This window comes from Guillardia theta, assembly GCF_000315625.1.
Source record: "Guillardia theta CCMP2712 unplaced genomic scaffold GUITHscaffold_4, whole genome shotgun sequence".
NCBI lineage: Eukaryota > Cryptophyceae > Pyrenomonadales > Geminigeraceae > Guillardia > Guillardia theta.
In genome coordinates this window covers 1,013,564-1,032,594 of record NW_005434670.1, presented here as the reverse complement: position 1 = coordinate 1,032,594, position 19,031 = coordinate 1,013,564, and the positions used below count along the sequence as shown (strand labels likewise).

At 52.1% G+C, this 19,031-nt stretch overlaps 7 protein-coding genes across 7 annotated transcripts; 5 read left to right on the top strand and 2 right to left on the bottom strand.

The window, feature by feature from the left end:
* Window positions 1-2,133: 2,133 nt before the first annotated feature.
* Window positions 2,134-2,727, top strand: GUITHDRAFT_150184 (hypothetical protein). Its single transcript, XM_005841129.1, has one exon. The coding sequence runs from the start codon at window positions 2,159-2,161 to the stop codon at window positions 2,693-2,695; it is 537 nt and encodes a 178-aa protein (XP_005841186.1). The 5' UTR covers window positions 2,134-2,158; the 3' UTR covers window positions 2,696-2,727.
* Window positions 2,728-3,063: 336 nt separating this feature from the next.
* On the bottom strand, window positions 3,064-3,408 carry GUITHDRAFT_58531 (hypothetical protein; the record flags this gene model as incomplete). The annotated part of the gene is made up of 1 exon (XM_005841128.1): window positions 3,064-3,408. A coding segment is annotated over one exon (345 nt), but the record flags the coding sequence as incomplete, so codon positions are not given.
* A 2,561-nt stretch (window positions 3,409-5,969) lies between these two features.
* GUITHDRAFT_100453 (hypothetical protein) lies at window positions 5,970-6,662 on the bottom strand (the record flags this gene model as incomplete). The annotated part of the gene is made up of 1 exon (XM_005841127.1): window positions 5,970-6,662. The coding sequence occupies one exon, from the start codon at window positions 6,660-6,662 to the stop codon at window positions 5,970-5,972; it is 693 nt and encodes a 230-aa protein (XP_005841184.1).
* Window positions 6,663-8,008: 1,346 nt separating this feature from the next.
* GUITHDRAFT_63784 (hypothetical protein) lies at window positions 8,009-9,211 on the top strand (the record flags this gene model as incomplete). The annotated part of the gene is made up of 1 exon (XM_005841126.1): window positions 8,009-9,211. The coding sequence occupies one exon, from the start codon at window positions 8,009-8,011 to the stop codon at window positions 9,209-9,211; it is 1,203 nt and encodes a 400-aa protein (XP_005841183.1).
* Window positions 9,212-9,825: 614 nt separating this feature from the next.
* VPS2A (vacuolar protein sorting 2A) lies at window positions 9,826-11,186 on the top strand. Its single transcript, XM_005841125.1, has 9 exons — window positions 9,826-10,002; window positions 10,067-10,129; window positions 10,182-10,235; window positions 10,291-10,366; window positions 10,443-10,513; window positions 10,560-10,603; window positions 10,739-10,772; window positions 10,835-10,912; window positions 10,964-11,186. The coding sequence occupies exons 1-9, from the start codon at window positions 9,847-9,849 to the stop codon at window positions 11,024-11,026; spliced, it is 639 nt and encodes a 212-aa protein (XP_005841182.1). The 5' UTR covers window positions 9,826-9,846; the 3' UTR covers window positions 11,027-11,186.
* Window positions 11,187-14,625: 3,439 nt separating this feature from the next.
* On the top strand, window positions 14,626-15,306 carry GUITHDRAFT_52813 (hypothetical protein; the record flags this gene model as incomplete). Its single annotated transcript, XM_005841124.1, has 1 exon — window positions 14,626-15,306. A coding segment is annotated over one exon (681 nt), but the record flags the coding sequence as incomplete, so codon positions are not given.
* An 84-nt stretch (window positions 15,307-15,390) lies between these two features.
* Window positions 15,391-15,918, top strand: GUITHDRAFT_52241 (hypothetical protein; the record flags this gene model as incomplete). Its single annotated transcript, XM_005841123.1, has 1 exon — window positions 15,391-15,918. A coding segment is annotated over one exon (528 nt), but the record flags the coding sequence as incomplete, so codon positions are not given.
* Window positions 15,919-19,031: the final 3,113 nt, after the last annotated feature.

Genomic DNA, 19,031 nt, shown 5'->3' with positions numbered 1-19,031 from the left:
TCTTCTGTCAGACAAACCGCGTGCAAGATCAGGTCGGAGAGGGTAGCCTTCTCCTCTTTCCTGCTGGCGAAGCTTCCTCCTGGACTCACTACGGGAAGTACACACAATAACGTCGCTCGGAGACAAGAAACAAGAAACTTGAAGCTCGGGAAGATATCCATACACTTGCCATCTCGCATCATGTGTTGTGAGTGGAGAAGGAAGAGAACCCAGCAGGGGTACGTCAATTCAGACGCCTCGGATTCCGTCACGATGCTCCTGTCCTTCAACACTTGAATGATTTTCTCCAGCTTGTTATAGAGGATGATCCCCACGATGAAGTTTGCCTCCAAGGTTTTGAATTGTCCCAGCGCTTTGTCAAGAGCAATTCCGTCGGGGAACAACCGCTGTTCAAACCTTCAGCCGATCTACGCAAGGAGCAAGACTAACTCACCAGAAACCATTCTTGTTTCTTCGAGGATTGAAACATGTTGGTGACATCTTGGAAGAAGCCTTTCAGGATGGGGCAGCCGTACGCTTGAATGAGGTCATCGGCACGTGCTACTTGGACATCTTGAGAGCAAACGGGTCATCCACAAGACGCAGTGATGCTTCATTCATCACACCTGGATGCGATGATGATGATGATGATGATGATGATGATGATGCTTTCATGTATCTTCCTTTCAACACGATGTACAGGCAACTCGGCAGATAGACGCTCGTGTCCTTGACAATCCCATCGTCCTGTCAAATGAGGGCCTTCAGAAGCACAATGCGAGGCGAAACGCTCTCAAGAGCAGCACACCTTCTCTGCATATTCTGACCAGTCACGCTGCAACCTCTTAGCAGCTTCGAAGTCTTCTTCTGTGCAACTCTCTATTGCAGGGTTCTGGCTCTCGCCTTGTTTCTCCATGGTGACTGTACCAACCAGGAACTGTGAGTTAGAAGGCATCCCAGACAAGCAGACGAGTGAGGGTGGCATCGAAATGATGATGTTACTGGAAAGATGTGAAAGTCGAGACACGGTTGCATGAAGCGTGCGTGTTTGCTGCTGGGCGTATGTAGGAAGGTGTGCTAAAACAAAGAGAACATGGGAGGAAGTGATAGTGCAATGAGTATAGGACATGTCACTTACTTGATCTGCTGAACGAAGTCAAACAGCCCAAGTCCTTGCTTTCCTTCAACTTGCCTTCGCTTCCTCCCCTCCTCTGCCCCATCTTCCATCTTTTTCCGTTTCCATTGCGCCCTCCACCATGGCGGTCCCCGCAAAAACCGGATCCGGTAATCCAAACACCGCAATTTTCATCTGTAAAGCTCTGAAAGTTTGAATTTGAATGTCATATTTCAATTAAAAATTGATGAATTTGAAAATTGTAAAGATATTTAATCACCCCTTCGATATTTCTTTGTATGTTACCATCAATTTGTACCAGCCAGCATCAAAACCCACCCCACTGGCTGTTTTTCGATCAGAAAATATACACCCTACCCCCTTCTTCACCCATTCCATTCAGACACCCCTTACATTGAACAACACCCACCTTTCAAATGCTGAAACCCCTCCAATAACCTGTACTTATTAGGGTCTCTTCAGACTGCTCTAATGACCCCACCCCCATAAGAATGAGGATTGACCAATCAGTGTCTATGATCACCCTGTTATCAAAACCACTACCCTATATTTTTGATGCACCCCACCCCATTGAAAAAAACATTTTTCAAACACAACCGTTTCAACTGCATCTACTTTCTACCCCACCCATTTCCCTGTCTGATTCATTAGGTACCCCATTGTTTCCATGATTTTGATGTACAAGGACCGGGTATTTTTATCATGGTACCGGTACTTCAAGAACCACCCCCCTTTTTCAGCAAACCCCTGATTCAAAGGTAGGGCAACCAAAGGAGTTCGAGCAAGAATTTGATTGGTTTTAAGTGCATACCTGCTAATTTTAAATACATTGATATAGAATTCACTTAATTTGGAAACAATTTAGGTAGTTTCGGGTTAAATAGAGAGTATTTGTATGTTTGGTATGATTTAGTATTAAAACTACACAATATCTGGAAATTAATACTATTTTCACTCCGATTCCAACGGCAAGAAATGCACGGAAACCCTGCTCAGGGCTGTAGAGGAGGAGAAGGTGAGAGATGCTCAAGAGAAGATGAGGAGATGAGAGTATTCGACGATAATGATGCAAGGAAACAACAAGGAGCGTGTCATGTTGCAGGCAACAATGAAGCCCATGATGAAGACTTGCAGCGGTATGGTAGGGTAAGCGGTTGTGAGGAACAAGCTTCATCGCAGCAAGATGAAAGCGATCACGGGAAGGCGATGCTGGAGAGCCCTGCAGTGAACATAACTCCTAAAGGATCTTGGAGGAGGATGGAGGAACTTAGAAACAGAGCAGGCTCCATGAGCGAGAGTAGCGATGAGGACACGTGCGATGAAGAATACCTCAGGCGGCATCTGCCATATGAACGCTCCGAGCAACATGCCTCAGTCAGAGTGTATGCCGACGACTCCTGTACCTCGTGCAGTTTCCTGGCAGAGGCAGAGTCTATCCTTGACAGCTCATGTAGTTTCATCCAGTCCTCTCCTGCCGCTAAACTGGAAGGGAGTTTCAACGGTGCAGACGTACTTGAAGACGAGCTGCGAGATTCTCATCGCATACGAGGTGCCAACGAACTTCTTGCCAGCTCCTGTTGAGATTCATAAGAAAGACTTTAATGTGTTGCATCATCACGTTCTTAAAGAGAGACTTCATTCCGCTATTTCATTCGTTTTCTAGGTTGACATTCCAACTGCTGCACCAAAACGCATCGTTCCGCTCACGTGCTTCACTTTGACTGCAATCAGGGACTCAAGTTCGTATTCAAATAAGATTGCATCCTTGAAGGAGAGATCTGCAGGTAGTTCTTCCCGATCTGCTGCGCAGTCGACGCCGTTTGCGCTGCTTTCTTAGCAGCTTCCTTTGCCGTGGCGACGCACTTTTGGAACTGTTGCTTCTCCAACTTCTGCGGGTGAGGAAACTCATTCTGCTGAATCATCCTCCCAAAGTTGTACAGGACAGACTGTTTCTTGCCGTCTGACTGCACATGAACCCCCCTTGCATGCTGGAAGCCGTCGAGCCAAATCCCGTAGCGTTTCCTCCCCGACGAGTCCACCTCGACCCCGGGCCCGTGCTTCACATCATCTTTCCAACAGCCCTGGTAGATGGTGCCAGAGGAGGACTCCATGGTACCGAAGCCGCTGCGAACTCCTCCTGTCCAGTCCCCCCGGTATGTGTCGCCGTTGCTCCACACGAAGATCCCGACGCCATGCATGAAGCCGGCGCTCCAGGAGCCGATGAACTGATTCCCGTTGGGCCAGGTAGCCAGCCCGATGCCTTGAGGGAGCCCTTGAGAAGAATCTCCGTTGTAGGTCATCCCGTCCTTGTCCTTGACCTCGGCCAGGAACCTGAGGAACCTGGGGTAGAGAAGCGCCTTATCCCTGTCGGAGCATAGCACGTGAAGGCAGAGGGAGTGGCTGAGCAGCGAAGGGTCCTGCAGGATGATCCTAAAGGTGGAGTAGGAGACAGCATGTCTGCTCATGGCAGCGATGAAGCTCTCTCCGCAACCGTCCAGCACGAACTTCAGGACGACGCTGTTGTCGTTGATCAGCAGACGCAGGCTGTTCTCCTCCAGCCTGAGCACAGAGTCTGACACGATGTAGTTGCCGATGAACCCATCGAGCCTGCAAGTCTTCACGCTGACACCCTTGCTCGCAAGATCGTCCTCTTGTCCATTGGCTGCTACAGTCAACGAGTTCTGCCAAGAGCTCTTCTCCCCGGCCTCCTCTGCAAACACCATCAACACCTGGGTCCCGTCCCTGAGCTCTCTCGCGTCTGATTTCCGGATACAAACTATCGGGACGCTGATGGGCCTCTCTTGCTGCTCCGTGTAAGAGGGAGGAATCAGCTCGTCGTCGACGTTGACAAAGATGATGCCGATGGCGCCAGCGGCCGTCGCCCTCACTGCCTTCTCATAGAACGTGCACTTCCCCCGCTCGATCAGCACGATGTTCCCTCCCACCTCGTCGGCGTTCACCAGGTCCCCGTCTGCATGGATGGGGTTCGCTCGCACCACCGTGCCAACCAGGTTGCGGCTCTCACCGAACCCGATGCTCCTGCTCACAGTCACCTCCTGCCCCTCGAACTTGATGACGTCAGCACGCTGCGCTTCCCCCTCAGCCCGGACGTCTCGGTTCGCCGGCGTCCAGGGAACCTCCTGGGCCGAATGGAGGGAGGCGTGAACCTGAGGAGAGAATGTCGAGGCCCTCATGATCTCTGAATCTTCCTCCTTGCTGTGCGTCAAGTCGTGCTGGCCCCTCTCCTCCAGCAGCCTCTCGAGCCGCTCGATGTGGTGATTCTTCTCCTTCATCACATCCTCGAGCTCTTTGATCTTCTCGTCCTTCACCTTGAGATTCGCCATGGCATCGTCCAGCGCCTTGAGGTTTTCCTGCACCTGGGATTCGCCCATCTTTAGGAGCATCTGGAAGGCGTCGATCTTCATGTCGCGCTCCTCGATGGCTTTTTGCGCTATGCTGAAGGCCGGCTGAGTCTGGTCCAGAGACGTCTGGTCCAAACTTAGAGACGAAAGCCAGGAGGAGCGAGGGCAAGGGAAACAAGGGCAAGGGAAACAAGAGCAAGGGAAACAAGTGCAAGGGAAACAAGAGCAGGAGGAGGGCAAGGGAAACAAGAGCAAGGGAAACAAGAGCAGGAGGAGGGCAAGGGAAACAAGAGCAAGGGAAACAAGTGCAGGAGGAGGGCAAGGGAAACAAGAGCAAGGGAAACAAGAGCAGGAGGAGGGCAAGGGAAACCAGCTGGTAGGGCACCTGGAGCATCATCATGCGCGACTCTCGTTCCCCCATGGCGCTGTGAATCCTGTCCATGGTGAGCTGCATGTGATCCATGGTCTTCTGCAGGTGCTCTATCCTCATGTCCTTCTTGCTGAGTTCCTCCTGGAGGGCGTCGAACTTCTCCTTCTGAGCACTCAGCTTCGAGGTCATGTCTGACAAGGGCAGCGCTGTGTCAGAGGCAGAGCATGCAGGAGGAGGCGCCATACCTTCCATCCTGGTATTGTGCTCGTTGCAGGCGAACCTGAGTTGAAAGAGCTCGTTGGACTGCTGCCGGATGATGCTCTCTCGCTGCGACAGGAACTTGGTCATGGCCTCGTGCTCACTCTGCATGGCGTTGTCGCGTATCTGGAGGGAGTAGAAGTGCTTCTTGTTCTCCTGCTCCAACGTGCTGATTTCTGCGAGTTGAGAATCCAGGATGTGAACCTTGGGCTCGATGATAGAGATCGCCATCTGAAGTTGCTCCGCTTCCATCCTCATCTGTTCCAGCGGGACCGAGTTGGCCGAGCTCAGGCTCAGGTGCTCCGTTTGCAAGCTCTTGATTTGAGCCTCTTGCTCTGAAATCTTTCCAATGGTGTGAGTCCATCGCATTGGATCTCCTATCCTCGTACCTTTTTGTTCAGCTCCTCTACCGTCTTGTCTGATCTTGCTGTAAACAAGCAACATGTTCATCTCCAGCAGTGGAAATGACCCTCCCTCCCTCCCTCCCTCCCTCTCCTCACCTTGAAGGGCTGCTTCGAGACGTCTGATCATTTCGTCTTTCTCTTCCAGCTGAAGCTCATGCAGTCGCAACTTCTCTTGATCCATCTTTCTCAGCTTCTCGTCGCGCTCAATCACAGCTTCCTCCAGCTCCGATATCCTTCCCTGAGGTGACGCAGACTTGAGGGAGCAGGGAGGGCCACCAGACAGCGACTGACCTCGTGCCTTGCCTTCTCTTCTTCCAATGAGTTGATCTGCTCTTGCATAGTCTTCTTGTCCTCCTCCAAGATCTCAACATGGAGCGAAGAGGAGTGCTTGGTCTGAAACATCTTCTCTGAGACATGTCTAAGATGGCTCTGGATGCGACAGTCAGTCGAACACATTCGAGTCAAGAAATAATGCAGGTCCTCGCCTCGTTCTCCTTCAAAGTTGCCTCTAACGATCTTATCTTGTCGTCGCGCTCACTCAAAGCCTCCTCCTGCGAGCCGGTCAGAGGGGAGCTGCTCAGACTAACTGGCTCCACCTGCATACGGAGAAGTTCCTCCATCTTGGCGTTCATCTGTGTCTGGAGGAAACAATCGATGTCAGAACACGAGCTCAAGTCAGACCTCAAGGATCGTGCTGGTCTTCCCACCTGTTGCTTCCATTGTTGGTCCAAGTCTTCAATTCTCTTCCTATACTCCAAGATCTTTGCAGATTCGCCGTTGCTGTCGTAGGAGGATGGATACAAGGCTTTCTTGAAGGCCTCCACTGGCACCTTCCTGAAGTTCTCCGAGATGTTCTTGGACGGGTTGCTGGAAGATGCTCTAGAGATCGGGTGCTCGTGCCAGTCCCGCTGCGATTCGACCGCTCTCCTTCCGTACTTGGCATCCTCCACGGTGACATGGTGCGGTGTCACTTGCATCGTCCTCGGCAGGAACCTCTGCCCGACCTCCTTGGAGAGTGAATCGCTACCAGCGTCAGGGGTTGAACCTCTCCACTCCTGAGAGCGCGAGTGAGAGTTCTGCCTTGCCTCTGTCTCCTCGTCATCGACGCTCGAATCGCTCCAACTCCAGTCAATCATGTCGGCATCAAGATCCATCTTTGAAAGGAGCCTGTAGTAACAGATTACATAAATCTCAGCACATTAATTATCGATCGACATGTGTTTGAAACAACATTACTCTTATCCCAAGGAATACAGTTTGAGCTGTGAGGAACCTCTTCGAACAAACTCCATTCATTCCTGTCTGCTCATTTAGTTTACCCTACCGACTGATATGTCCGTACATTATATATTGCTAGTGCTATCATAATACCAACCAATGCGATTGCCTTTGATTCCTCTTTCTTCATCCCTCATGATTTCTTCCAGCCAGCCGAGTTTTATACTTTTCTCAGTTGACGGTAATACTCAACTGAAATCTTCGACAAGTCTCGTGACACTGAAACTCATCGCTTTTTCCGAGTTCTCTTCCGGCTCTCTCGATATCTCCACCAATTCTCGCGCCTCCTCCCTAACGGAGACGGTCGCGCCATGCGGAAGCCTGTGAACAGCGTCCGCTGTCACCACGAGTGGCATAGCTCGGCAATCGCAGCCTGATAATGTAACGGTCGGCCCTATTAGTTTTGCTGGTTGTAAATTCAGTACTGCCTCAGAGGCCGGCCGGGCCGGGCGGGGCGGGGCGCGCGGCCCAGTGAGCCTCAGCCGGAGCGGCCCGCGGCCGCCCGGGCCCCCGCTGCTGCCGGGCGGCCCTTCACCAGTATTGTACGGTACTACCGACACCGGCCCCGATTCATTCTTTACTCAATGTTAAGTTAAAAATCAGTTTGGCCGTTCATTCAAATCATCGGTACCATGATACACTGTCACCCCCGGGCCCCCCCCGCAAACGGTGACCGTTCAAGTCGGAACCACGATGGGCGTGGCGGCGGGCACTGGCCGGCGGCCCGGCGGTGACCCGGCGGGCGGCGGCGTCCGATCTGAGTCGCCGCGGCGGCGCCGGGAGCCTCCGCCGCCGGCGGCTTTAGTCCGAACTCACTGAGGCAAGCCGGGATTGAGATAAAATGAGTTAAAATGTAAGTAAAAGTTATAAAGAGCGCGAGTGTGGCGGGAGCAGGAGCCAGGTGGGGGAGGGGAAGGAGCAACAAGGATAAGGAGGAGCGATTCGATGCATGACGGTATGCCCGAAGTTTCTCTTCTGAGCTGACTACAAAAACAAGAGCTGAAGTGAGAGTAGATTCTACGTTAGGGAAGGAACAGAACTTGAAAGCTGGGCAAGTCAAGTCTTGACTGATCCTTCTCACCTGCCCGGGAAGTTTTCTGCGATGGTTAAGAACTTCACGAGTTTTCCATCGAGCATGATGCGCGGACGAGTGAAGCGGTCAAGGTCATATTTGTTCTTGTTTGTTCTCTTCGGAATATCCATGTACCACGTCTCGTTCGTCATGTTGTCTTCATCTTTCCGCAAGTCTTCCAAAGTTGCCCCGAAACAGCCTCCGCAACACCTCAGTGATCTCAACTACGACGTCTGCATTGTGGGAGCGGGACTGAGTGGAGCCGTCCTAGCAGAGCGCTATGCCAACGTTCTTCACAAGAAGGTGGTGGTGATTGAGAAGAGATCGCACATAGGGGGCAACTGTTACGACTACGTTGATGAGCAAACGGGCATATTGATGAATCTCTATGGTGCGCATCTCTTCCACACAGACTCTGAGAAGGTGTGGAGATACGTCAACCAGTGGCATGAGGAGGTTCCATGGATCCGATGGGATCATGAAGTCAGAGCTGTGGTGGACGGGAAGCTTGTGCCTGTGCCCGTGAACATCAACACGGTGAACTCGTTGTTCGGTTTGAACTTCCGCAACACTTCTGAGATGACAAGTTGGTTGAACTCCATTCAGAAGAAATGCGACGGAAACTGTGCGAATGCGAAAGAGATGGCTGAGAGCCGGGTTGGAAGCGTCCTATTCCAGAAGATCTTTGCAAGCTACACGAAGAAGCAGTGGGACAAGGATGCGAGCGAGCTGGAGCCACTAGTTACTGCAAGAATCCCCGTGAGGAACGACTTCGACCAGAGGTACTTTTCCGACAGGTTTCAAGCGCTGCCGAAGCACGGATACACCAAGTGGTTCGAGCGGATCCTCCGCAGCGACAAGATCACAGTCCAGCTTAACACGGACTACTTCGCTCTCAAGGATCTCAAATGCGGCAAAACATTCTTCACGGGACCCATCGACTCCTATTTCTCAAAAGAAGGGTTGCCAAAGTTAGAATACCGCAGCATCCGGTTCGAGAAGACGGTCTTGCGCAATTCAGGCTTCTTTCAACCAGCTTCTGTCGTGAATTACCCGGAGCCTAACGTCCCTTTCACGCGCATTGTGGAATATAAACATTTCTTATGGCAGAAAAGTGACTTCACGGTTATAGTCAAGGAATTCAGCACTGATGATGGAGAGCCTTATTACCCTGTACCCAAGAAGACAAACATTGCTCTGTATGACAAGTACAAGGAGCTGGCAAACGAAGCGGAGAAGAAGAGCTCAATCTTCTTTGTTGGAAGGTTGGCAACTTACAAATACATCAATATGGACAGAGCGATCCTCCTTGCGCTGGAGATGTTTGAGAAGATTGAGAACAGAACAAGATAAGACGGATAGAGTTGCAACAGGGGACTGCAGCAGTTGTGCAGTATTGGTGAGATATGTTGACCACTTCATGAAAACAAACTCTGTATGTTACCAAGTTTACACCGTAAACAGAGATAAGGTTGTGTTGAGCAGAATGAGTGAAGTATACATCTGCACACACTTATTTGACTCTTGCCATAGCCAGCTGGAACAGTATTGTTGCTGCCCTCCTTTCTCTCGGAAATTTTCCGTGAGGCGGGCTCGTGCGTTGAACCAGCTTCAGCTGTAGTACATTTTCGCTCGATGGTCATACGGGAGGACGCCAGGAAGCGAAAGGGGCGTGGAGGCATTGCGGAAGGAGGAGAGGAGAAATGGTTCGAAAGCCAGAGAGCAGGACACGGAGAGTCAGGCAGAGATACAGGAGAATGCATATTGGAGTTTGCGGCAGAAAAGCTTCTAGAAGTGTTTTGAGGCGAAAAAAGTTTCAAGGCCGGAGTGGTCAGTTTTGGTTTGGAAGAGGTATGAGAGAGGAATTGTATGAGTATTGACGACAATGACGATGAGAGAGGGAAGGAATGATTGTTAGTTGATGCTCGGTCTCGAGAGTGCGGGCTCTGAAATTTTCTTTGTCGTGCAGTGAAGGTGGAGGAAGGAAAATGCGAATCTTTGGCAAGAAGGAGCAAGACATCAAGGAAGTGGCAAAGCAGCAAGGCAGAGAAATCAAGAAGAATGAGCGCGAGATCGAAAGAGAAAAAATGGCCCTCCAGCGCGAGGAAAGACAGCTTGTGATCGAGATCAAGAAGGCAGCAAAGGTATTTTCAGCGAACTTTCGCGTTGAGAATCCTCGCGTCCCTGTGATTATCCATGGGTGTGCAGGAAGGGCAAGACAAGATTGTAAAGACTTTAGCAAAGCAGCTCGTCAGAGTCCGAGAGCAGCAGGTGAGCCCAACATGCATACCTGCCACATTGCTCATCCTACAAATGTTTACAGAATAGAATGACTAGCATGAAAAGTCAAGTGCAAGGAGTCAGAAACTCCATGACGGTGATGAAAGACTTGATCGATCGAGTTTGCTAATCTGCATGTTTACCGTGTGTAGCTTGCCGCGTCTCAGCAGAAGATGGTACAGAGCATGGCGGGGATATCTAAGGCAATGGGCAAGATGAATGCGCAAGGTGAGAAAGAAGGGTTTCAACGCTTGTCGTGATTGCTCAGCTGCGATCTCTTGTTGTGGTTCTGATTCTTGTGCAGTTGACATCGAGCAAATGAACAGAGTCATGCAAGAATTCCAGAGAGAGAGCGAGATCTCTGACAGCAAACAGGTTCTCGAAAATTTGAACGTTTTGATAAGCACTGAACTCCTTACAGGACATGCTCGATGAGGCATTGGAAAGCATGTTTGATGAAGACGGGTGAATTCTGCTCCCAATGATGCTTTATCCCCTCCAGATCTCCTTCTACCAACTCATCTCTCCCTCGCATGTTTTCTATTCCCCTCTTGTGGTCACTCCCTATTGTGCTGCTGTCTCACGGCTTCCTTTCATCAGCTTCGAGGAGGAAGCAGACTCGTTAACCCAGCAGGTGAGCGCCCCTGACTTCTCTTGCCTCATCCTCCTCGAGTTGTTGACTACGAGTCCCTGCAGGTGCTGGATGAGATCGGGATCGACTTTGCTTCGCAAGTCGCAAACCCCTCACGCGGTGCACTGCCCGCCCGCGATCAGGTCCGAACATGGTTCAGTCTGTGCGGCTTCCACTGAGTCTGTGAGATACAGGGTGTGAGCGAGAAGGACGAGATAGACGATCTGGAAAGCAGGCTAGCAGCATTGAAAGGCTGAGCTAGCCGACTCTGGTTGGAATCATGGGGATCTACAAAGTACTGCTTGCCTTCAGTTAGTGCGGGTAAACTTGCTTTGACAGAGTAGGATTCGACCAGTAGCCAGGCAAAGGGGAGTGCATCGTTTCTTCATTTTTAATGAATTTTACCATGTCAATCTCAGATGCCCGATCATTCATTGTTCACTCACTCTAATCTCCGAATCTCATGTGTCATTCCGTCATCAGTCAGAGACACCGTCAGAAAACCTTCTCCAAATCTCATGTGTCATTCCGTCATCAGTCAGAGACACCATCAGAAAACTTCTTCTAATCTCTCCAGCACAACCGTGTAGACAAGACTTCACTCCCGCCACCTTCTATCTGCAGCTATACACTGCACAGGACCCTGGATCAATTCTAGATTTGACACATGTCGCTGCAGTCTGAGATTAATTTGAGCGTATATTGTTCTTCTCTCTACCTACACACATCCTACTCATCCCACTTGTTTTGGCTCAATGATTTCGCACTGAAAAAGCGTTGATCATCTACCCGCGAGCAGAGGGGCCACAACACCGTTGCTCTTTTTGTTCCCAAAGTCTTGCTCTTCCGTTCAAGCATCTTCTAATTTTGTTCTAGTTCTGCATTTTGCTTCTGTTCTCTTTCTTGGTTCTTGAACATCACCTCCTCCTTCTGGCACAGTCTCAAGTATCATTCCTGGAGCTTTCCTTGGATTGTTCATTCTTAAACATCGAACTTCGAAACCTTCAAGATACTTCTATTCGTAGACAGCTGTTGTTTTTCTCATCTTTGCCATGCCCACCATGCTCTTCTTGTCGTCTACCCTTTTCTCCGCCCGTGGTGGCGGCTACTGCTTCCTAGTCGGACTAGGATCAATCTTGATCTTAGACAGTTTCTTGGGCGACCCTTTCAAAGTTATAGTATAAGTTTTGAATTCTAATACAGATATTTAGGAGAGTTCCCGAAAGATAAATAATCTATTTTAAAAAGATAAAAAACGAAGCCTTTCGTAATCAGGTGTAGGGAACGGAGTCCACCAAGGGGTGGGGTAGTTAAATATGTGCTATCACCCCTCCATATCAGTCTCAATAGCCGGTCAGACGGTGGTCAGGGTATCGTCATCAAGGATCCTTTGACGTGGGGGTAGGGTACTCGACTGGCCGTAGCTCGGACAATGACCCATCCCACCCCACCCCACCCTGAAATTGGACTTTACACTATGTTTACGACCTCTGGTACCCTACTACTCCCCAATCGTCTTCTTGGGGGAGTACCCCCCCCCTACCCCAACCCTGGTGGGAAATAGACTTCCGCCTATGAAATGATGCTGCATCCTGCCCTCGTTGTCTCCAGCCCTCCTTTGCCTTCTTCTTTCCCCCATGACTTACGATCATGCTCTTACGATCAGTTCTGCTCCTCCTCGCTGCCTCTGTGCCTCGTATCCCATCTTTTTGTCTCTTCCTGTCCCTTTACATCAGTTCTTTCCAGATAAGGACACGCTTCAACTCTCTCTGACCCTGCATGTCACCTCTACCCTTGCATGTATTCGCATCCTCGCACCTGCTCCCACCTCCTTGAGGAAGACCCAGACCTCCTGTCGTTGTTGATAAGTGTTCAATCAGTCTTGCAAGCTCAATACCCGGCAATACCATTAAATCGCCCTCGAACCTTGCCTGCCTGCCTGCCTGCCTGCCTGCCTGCCTGCCTGCCTGCCTGCCTGCCTGCCTGCCTGCCTGCCTGCCTGCCGTTTGTCATCGTCTTGTATCAAATCGCTGATTTGACATTCCAGAAGATAAGAGAAATCGTCCTTCGGCTCACCACAAGTAGTTTCGGAGGAGACAACCATGCAGGAATACCATTGAAGAAACAAGGACATCCTGTCCACTGGACTGAAAGGTGTCATGATCAGCAGGCCTTTCCTGCTGTCATGGCTTGCAATTTCCTTGATTTTGCCAGACTTGCCTATCAGTCATTCGTACCAGTTTGGCGGTCTAACAGCAAGTGAGTTTGACATCGACCATGAATCTCTTGAATCCATGACCATAGCCACGACCATGGCAAACCTGCAATTCCCTTCCTTGCCACAAAATTTTACAGTGGACGCGATCGATCTGACGGCTCTGAGGCTTCTGCAGACGTTCAGATACGGAGTGGAGACATCTGACGTCAACAGCATCTGGCAGAATGCAATCTTGAACCTGTTTCAGTCGATCAGTGTCAACGCGAGTGTGTTTGTTGGCCCTCCGTGGAGCAGGGATGTGTTCGCCATGCGATCTTACCTCAACGCAAACAAGTTGATCACTCTCAGTTACTCAGCAACGCACAAAGATCTTTCCAACCGCTCTCTCTTCCCTTATTTTGCTCGCGTGTGCCCCTCCGACGACCTCCAAGGCATGGCCATGGCCGACCTCGTGAGCTTCCTCGGCTGGACCAGCTGCCAGGTCGTCCGCTGCGACGATGAGTACTGCATGGGGCTGGCCGCGCGCTTCGGGCAGGTGGCGTCGGAGAAGGGCGTGGCGGTAGAGGCCGTGCACACGTGGGCGATGAACGACCTGGAGGCGACCAAGAGCCTCCTCAGAGACATCGCAGCCAAGTGCGGGAGGTCGCGGGTGCTGGTGCTGTGCGTGCACGCGAGCGATGCAAAGGAGATCTTCGCGGCAGCGAACGCGACGGGGCTGTCGGGGAAGCTGATCTGGCTGGGGAGCTGGTCGGCGAGCTCGCTTGACAACCGGTATCTGCCTGAGGGCTACCTGGGGCTCCGCATAGGCATCAACAGCAGCAACCCCAAGCTCAAGGAGCTGCAGTCGTACTGGGAGGCGACGCGGCCGGGCTCGTACCCGGGGGAGGCGCGTTTCATCGAGAACCCTCGGATCGCGTTTGCGTACGACGCGGTGCTGGCGCTTGCGCACGCTTATGCGGAGGTTGTAGAGGGGGGTCAAGACGTGCGGGACGGGGAGGTGGTGAGGAGCGCGCTGGGGCGAGTGAGCTTCAAGGGGGCGTCGGGAGAGGTGTCGTTCGACTCGAACCTTGACCGAATCGGCTGGAGGTATGCTGTCGAAGAGTCATGTTGGCGGCGATCTGACTTGCTCTCAGTTACCTGCTGATCCAGAAGTCAAACCTCGAGCTCACCGTGATCGCCGATTGGCTCGGGGGGCAGGTGACAACTGTCGTCCACACGCAGGAGCCACGGTCCTCCTGGGCATCCAAGGTCATCGTAGCACAGATCAACAACGGCCTTGTCTTGACTTGCAGTCACAACATGAACGTCGCGTACCTCGCTCTTGCCATCGTGGTGCCTGTCAGCTTGTCCATCCTGCTGCTGGTGTACTCGTTCATCAAGTACAAGAAGGCCAACGCCGACAACTTCTGGAAGATCGACCCCAAGGAGATTCACTTCGACGAGCCTCCTCTCGTGCTAGGTGAAGGCCTGCTGGGCCCAATCATCCAGGGATATTACCGAGGATCCACAGTAGCGGTCAAGAAGCACCTCCCTTACGCTAACTTGCACTGCCCGTCGAGCTTTTTCAAGGACGTGTCCCAAAATGACTCCGAAGCATCCACTTCCTGCAACCTGTCCAGCTACATCTTCAGGATCAAGCGGAGGATCAGCGATGTTGGAGCTGAGAACTCTCTGAGGAAATGTTTCCTCCATGACATGCGCATGATCTCGCGCGTCAGGCACCCATGCATCACAACGGTGATCGGAGCAGTGACGGCTGGTCGCTCTGGCTCGTCGCTGGTGCTGGAGTACATGGAGTACGGGTCGCTCTACGACTTGTTGAGGAACAACACAGTCAGGCTGGAGACAGAGATCATGCTTGACTTGCTGCAGGACATCACGAGCGGCATCATCTTCCTCCACAACTCGAACCCCGTCATATGTCACAAGGACCTCAAGTCTCAGAACGTTCTCATTGACGAGAACTTCCGAGCCAAGATCACAGACTTCGGCCTGTCCCAGAAGGAGAAGCTGGGCCAGCTCTCCTTTGCCTGGCTCGCCCCTGAGGTGATCAACGGCGGCGACTTCACCGTCCAGAACGACTCGTACGCCTTCGGCATCCTCCTCTCTGAAATCTACAGCCGCAAGGATCCTTACGAAGGGGAGGACATCAGCACCGTCCTCCGGGAAGTCGCTGACCTGGGAAGGGAGGTGGACAAAAGACCCTCCCTCCCTCCCAACGTCCCTGGCGAGATCCTGGGATTGATCAAGGACTGCTGGCACAAGCAGCCCGAGTACCGCCCGCTCTTCCCCGAGATCTCTCGCAGGCTCAAAGCTCTCGACTCCCGGGAGGAGTTTCTCAGCCCCATAGCGCGATCGATCCATCGCGAGTCGATCATGAGGGAGAGCTTCAAGAGGGCCAACAGCCTCCTCTATGATGTCTTGCCCAGACACATCGCTGACGCGCTCAAGGACGGGAAGCCGATCGAGCCGGAGAGACGAGAGGTCGTCACCATCTTCTTCTCTGACATCGTCAACTTCACGACCATCAGCTCCAAGTTGGAGCCCTGGAAAGTCTCCAAGTTCCTGGATCGCCTCTACTCCAACTTCGACAGCTTCGCGCAGGCTCACGGGGTCTTCAAGCTCGAGACGATAGGAGACGCGTACATGGCCGTCACCAACCTCCTCGAGGATCAGGTCGAAGATCACGCGGTCCGCATCGCCAGGTTCGCACTGGACGCCATCGAGTGCGCGTCTACCACCCTCCAGGACGAGGACGCGCCGGAGCTCGGGACCCTCAAGATCAGAGTCGGGATCCACTCGGGCCCGGTGGTCGCCAACGTCATCGGGAAGCAGCGGCCTAAGTACACGCTCTTCGGGGACGCGGTGAACACTGCTTCACGAATGGAGTCGACTTCTATCCCCGGCAAGATCCAGTGCACGGAGGTGAGTCGAGGTGAACTTCGTACCCTGCGTGATGATGTCTGAGCAGGAGACGGCGAGGATCCTGCGGAAGCAGCTCAAGAGCATGGAGCAGGACGTCTTCTTGACGTCAAGAGGGGACGTGCTCGTCAAGGGGAAGGGGTTCATGAAGACCTTCTGGATCTCTCGCTTCCCAATGAAGTGGGACTTTGCTCTCGATCCAGCATTTCTCAACGAGAAAATTCAGAGAGCGCCCTCAATCATGTCGAAGGTGACTCGCTTTCCCTCCTCCCTCCTCTCCCCTCCCCTCCTCCCCCTTCCCCTCCTCCTCCCGCCCCGTTCTCGTTGATCTCAACCAGCCGCTGAGTGTCCATCAGGGGAAAGAGGAACGAAAGAGGAGGACGAGCCTGTTCAGGTTCAACAGTGTCATCCAATTCTAACATGGGATGGTGCTGGTGTACTATAGGTCAAGGGTTGATTCCCATGTAGATGCTGTCATATTTCATAAGTTAATGAAAGAGATTTGAATGAGTATCCTGACGGTTTCATGCCTCTAATCCTGCATAACTGAGCTTGCACCTCCTCTTCGCTCCCACATGGCTGAATGCAGTCAGTGTTGATCCACACCCTCCTCCTTTCGGCGTCCAGTTTGCCCACGGAATCCCTATCCTCCCTCTCTACCTCCTCTCCCTCTCTCCTCCGTCCTGTCTGTCTGTCTGTCTGTCTGTCTGTCTGTCTGTCTGTCTGTCTGTCTGTCTGTCTGTCTGTCTGTCTCCCTCCCTCCCTCCCTCCCTGACTCACCGAGTCGCTACCTGCCTGCTATACTCCCTACCTTGCCATACTGCCGCCCATCCTTGTCAAACTTTTCAAGGTATGAGTACCCTACCCAGGCCTATCAAAATTATCCGTCACCCGTACCTTCAAATTAGTTCGAACCGGTGTTTCAACGAAAGTACCCACCCTTATCTCCGAGCATATTGCCCGGGAAGATTCGATGCAGCAGGTGCGAACACTCGAGCAGTATGAGGAGGAGGAGGAGGAGGAGCACAAAGATCAGGAAGAGCCGCAGTGACAGAGTATCATGCAGTAACAAGACGAAGGGTTGGAAAAGCGAACAGGAAGGGCGTGTAGAGGAGGAGCAATCAGCTTTCATGGAGCGACTGATGGCCGTTGAAGGTGGTTCACAGTCTCAAGGACGCGGTAGACAGTCTCCGCTCACACAGGTATCCCACCCATGGCGATCTCGTGGGGCAGTTCAAACGTTGATCGCGATCTTCTCCCACCAGCTGCAACATCCTCGTCGCTCGGAGGATCGGCTTCGGCGATGACGGCGCGGTCGCCATTGCAAATGCGCTGAAGGCGAACAGAAGTGTTGCGGTAAAGAAAACAGTTGCTTCCTCCCTCCCTCCCTCCCTCCCTCCCCCTTCCCTACCATTATGACGACGCATCTACCGCAGCTCCGCCGCTGTCTTCCTAACACGACTGACCCGCCTCCCTCCTAGGAGCTCTACTTGTCTTTGAACTCCATCGGACCGCGGGGGGCTGCCGAGATCGTGAAGGCGGCAAAGGGGCATGAGACGCTGAGAGAGCTCTATCTAGGATACAACTCGATGTTGTCCCTGCTTCCATGCAGACTGTGTGCATGATGGCCGGATGACGTTCTTGCAGAGGAGACAAGGGAGCGCTGGATATTATCGAGGAGCTGACAGCGCAGGGTGAAGCATGCACCTTGAAGGTTCGCTCCTCTCAATTCTATCATCATCCTCATCCTCATCCTCATCCTCATCCTCATCCTCATCCTCGTCCTCATCCTCATCCTCATCATCATCATCCTCATCATTCATGGTCATCATGATGCGATGGATTGCATTTGACATAACTCAAGGTTTTGGATCTCGACGACAACAATATCTCGGCGAGCAACTTGTACAAAATCCCCACCATCATCACTACCGGGTAGCAAAGAAAGGTTCCCCTCGCTCGTCACCTGATACTTTCTTGTGCAGATACTTCAACGAGAAAGAGAAACCGCAAACAGAAAGTGTTTTCACTCAAGGGTTCCTACTGCCGATCGTTCGCAAAGAAGAAGTCGAGTGCTGATGTAGTTCGCCTCTGGAGAGTGCCAACCAAACAAGCACCGAGGCGATCACAAACATGTGATTTCTTCCATGCCAAAATCAGCAATGTTGATGTCTTGTTGCTCCGACACGAACGATTATGCTTGAAAACATGATGGTCGACGACAGCACACAACAAGACTTGGCCAGCTCTTGGACAGGACACAAGATATAACTTACCAAATCAAAACCAGACCGGCTGCGAAATGGTATATTCTGAGTGAATGCATCATGACATTTTATCCAATCCCTTTTCATCGCATTTCTTCCACTCTCTCCATCTCATCACCTAATCTTTCGCTCTCTACAATTCGAACGAAAGATCTCCGATACCGAGCCCAATCTCACTTTCCCTCATTGTTCCCTCCTGTTGCTAGCGAGTCTCCTCATGCCCTTCTCCTTTCCTCCTCTCATCATCTCCTACTCCCTCCCTCACTTCTCCCTTCCTCCCTTTCATCGCGGATCTTCCTACTTCGCCATTACAGCTCCTTGAACCATGTTTGCAGGACTTCGGCAAGGTGTTGAAAATAGGGGTAGGGTACGTGTTTATTGGGTAAGTACCGGTGATAAGAAGGTATCTTGACCAGGTAGGGTGATTTCGGGAAGGTGAGGCGTAGCAGAACGAATGTCAATGTGGGGTGGGTACACCCGTTGGGGTGGATGTGAAATATCGTGGTGGTACCGGAGATGAGGGGGTAGTGGTTGCAACGTATGGTCAGGGAAAGCACATGGGTGGGGGTAGTATCTAGTGTAAAGTATGGAAAAGGACGGGTGGTGGTCCTGACAAGGGGGCTAGTTTGTTGACAAGGGTAGTGACAAAAGATAAGGGGTAGGTGGTGGTATGTTTTTCGAAAAGGGTTGGTGGTGTTAGGGGTGACGATGGCGGGAATTTGAAGGGAATGCAGAGACTGAAATCCTCTCGCCTCCTGCCTGTCTACCCCCATGCTCCCTCCCTCCCTTCGTCCCTCCCTCCCTCCCTCCCTCCCTCCCGTCCTCCCTCCCGTCCTCCCTCCCGTCCTCCCTCCC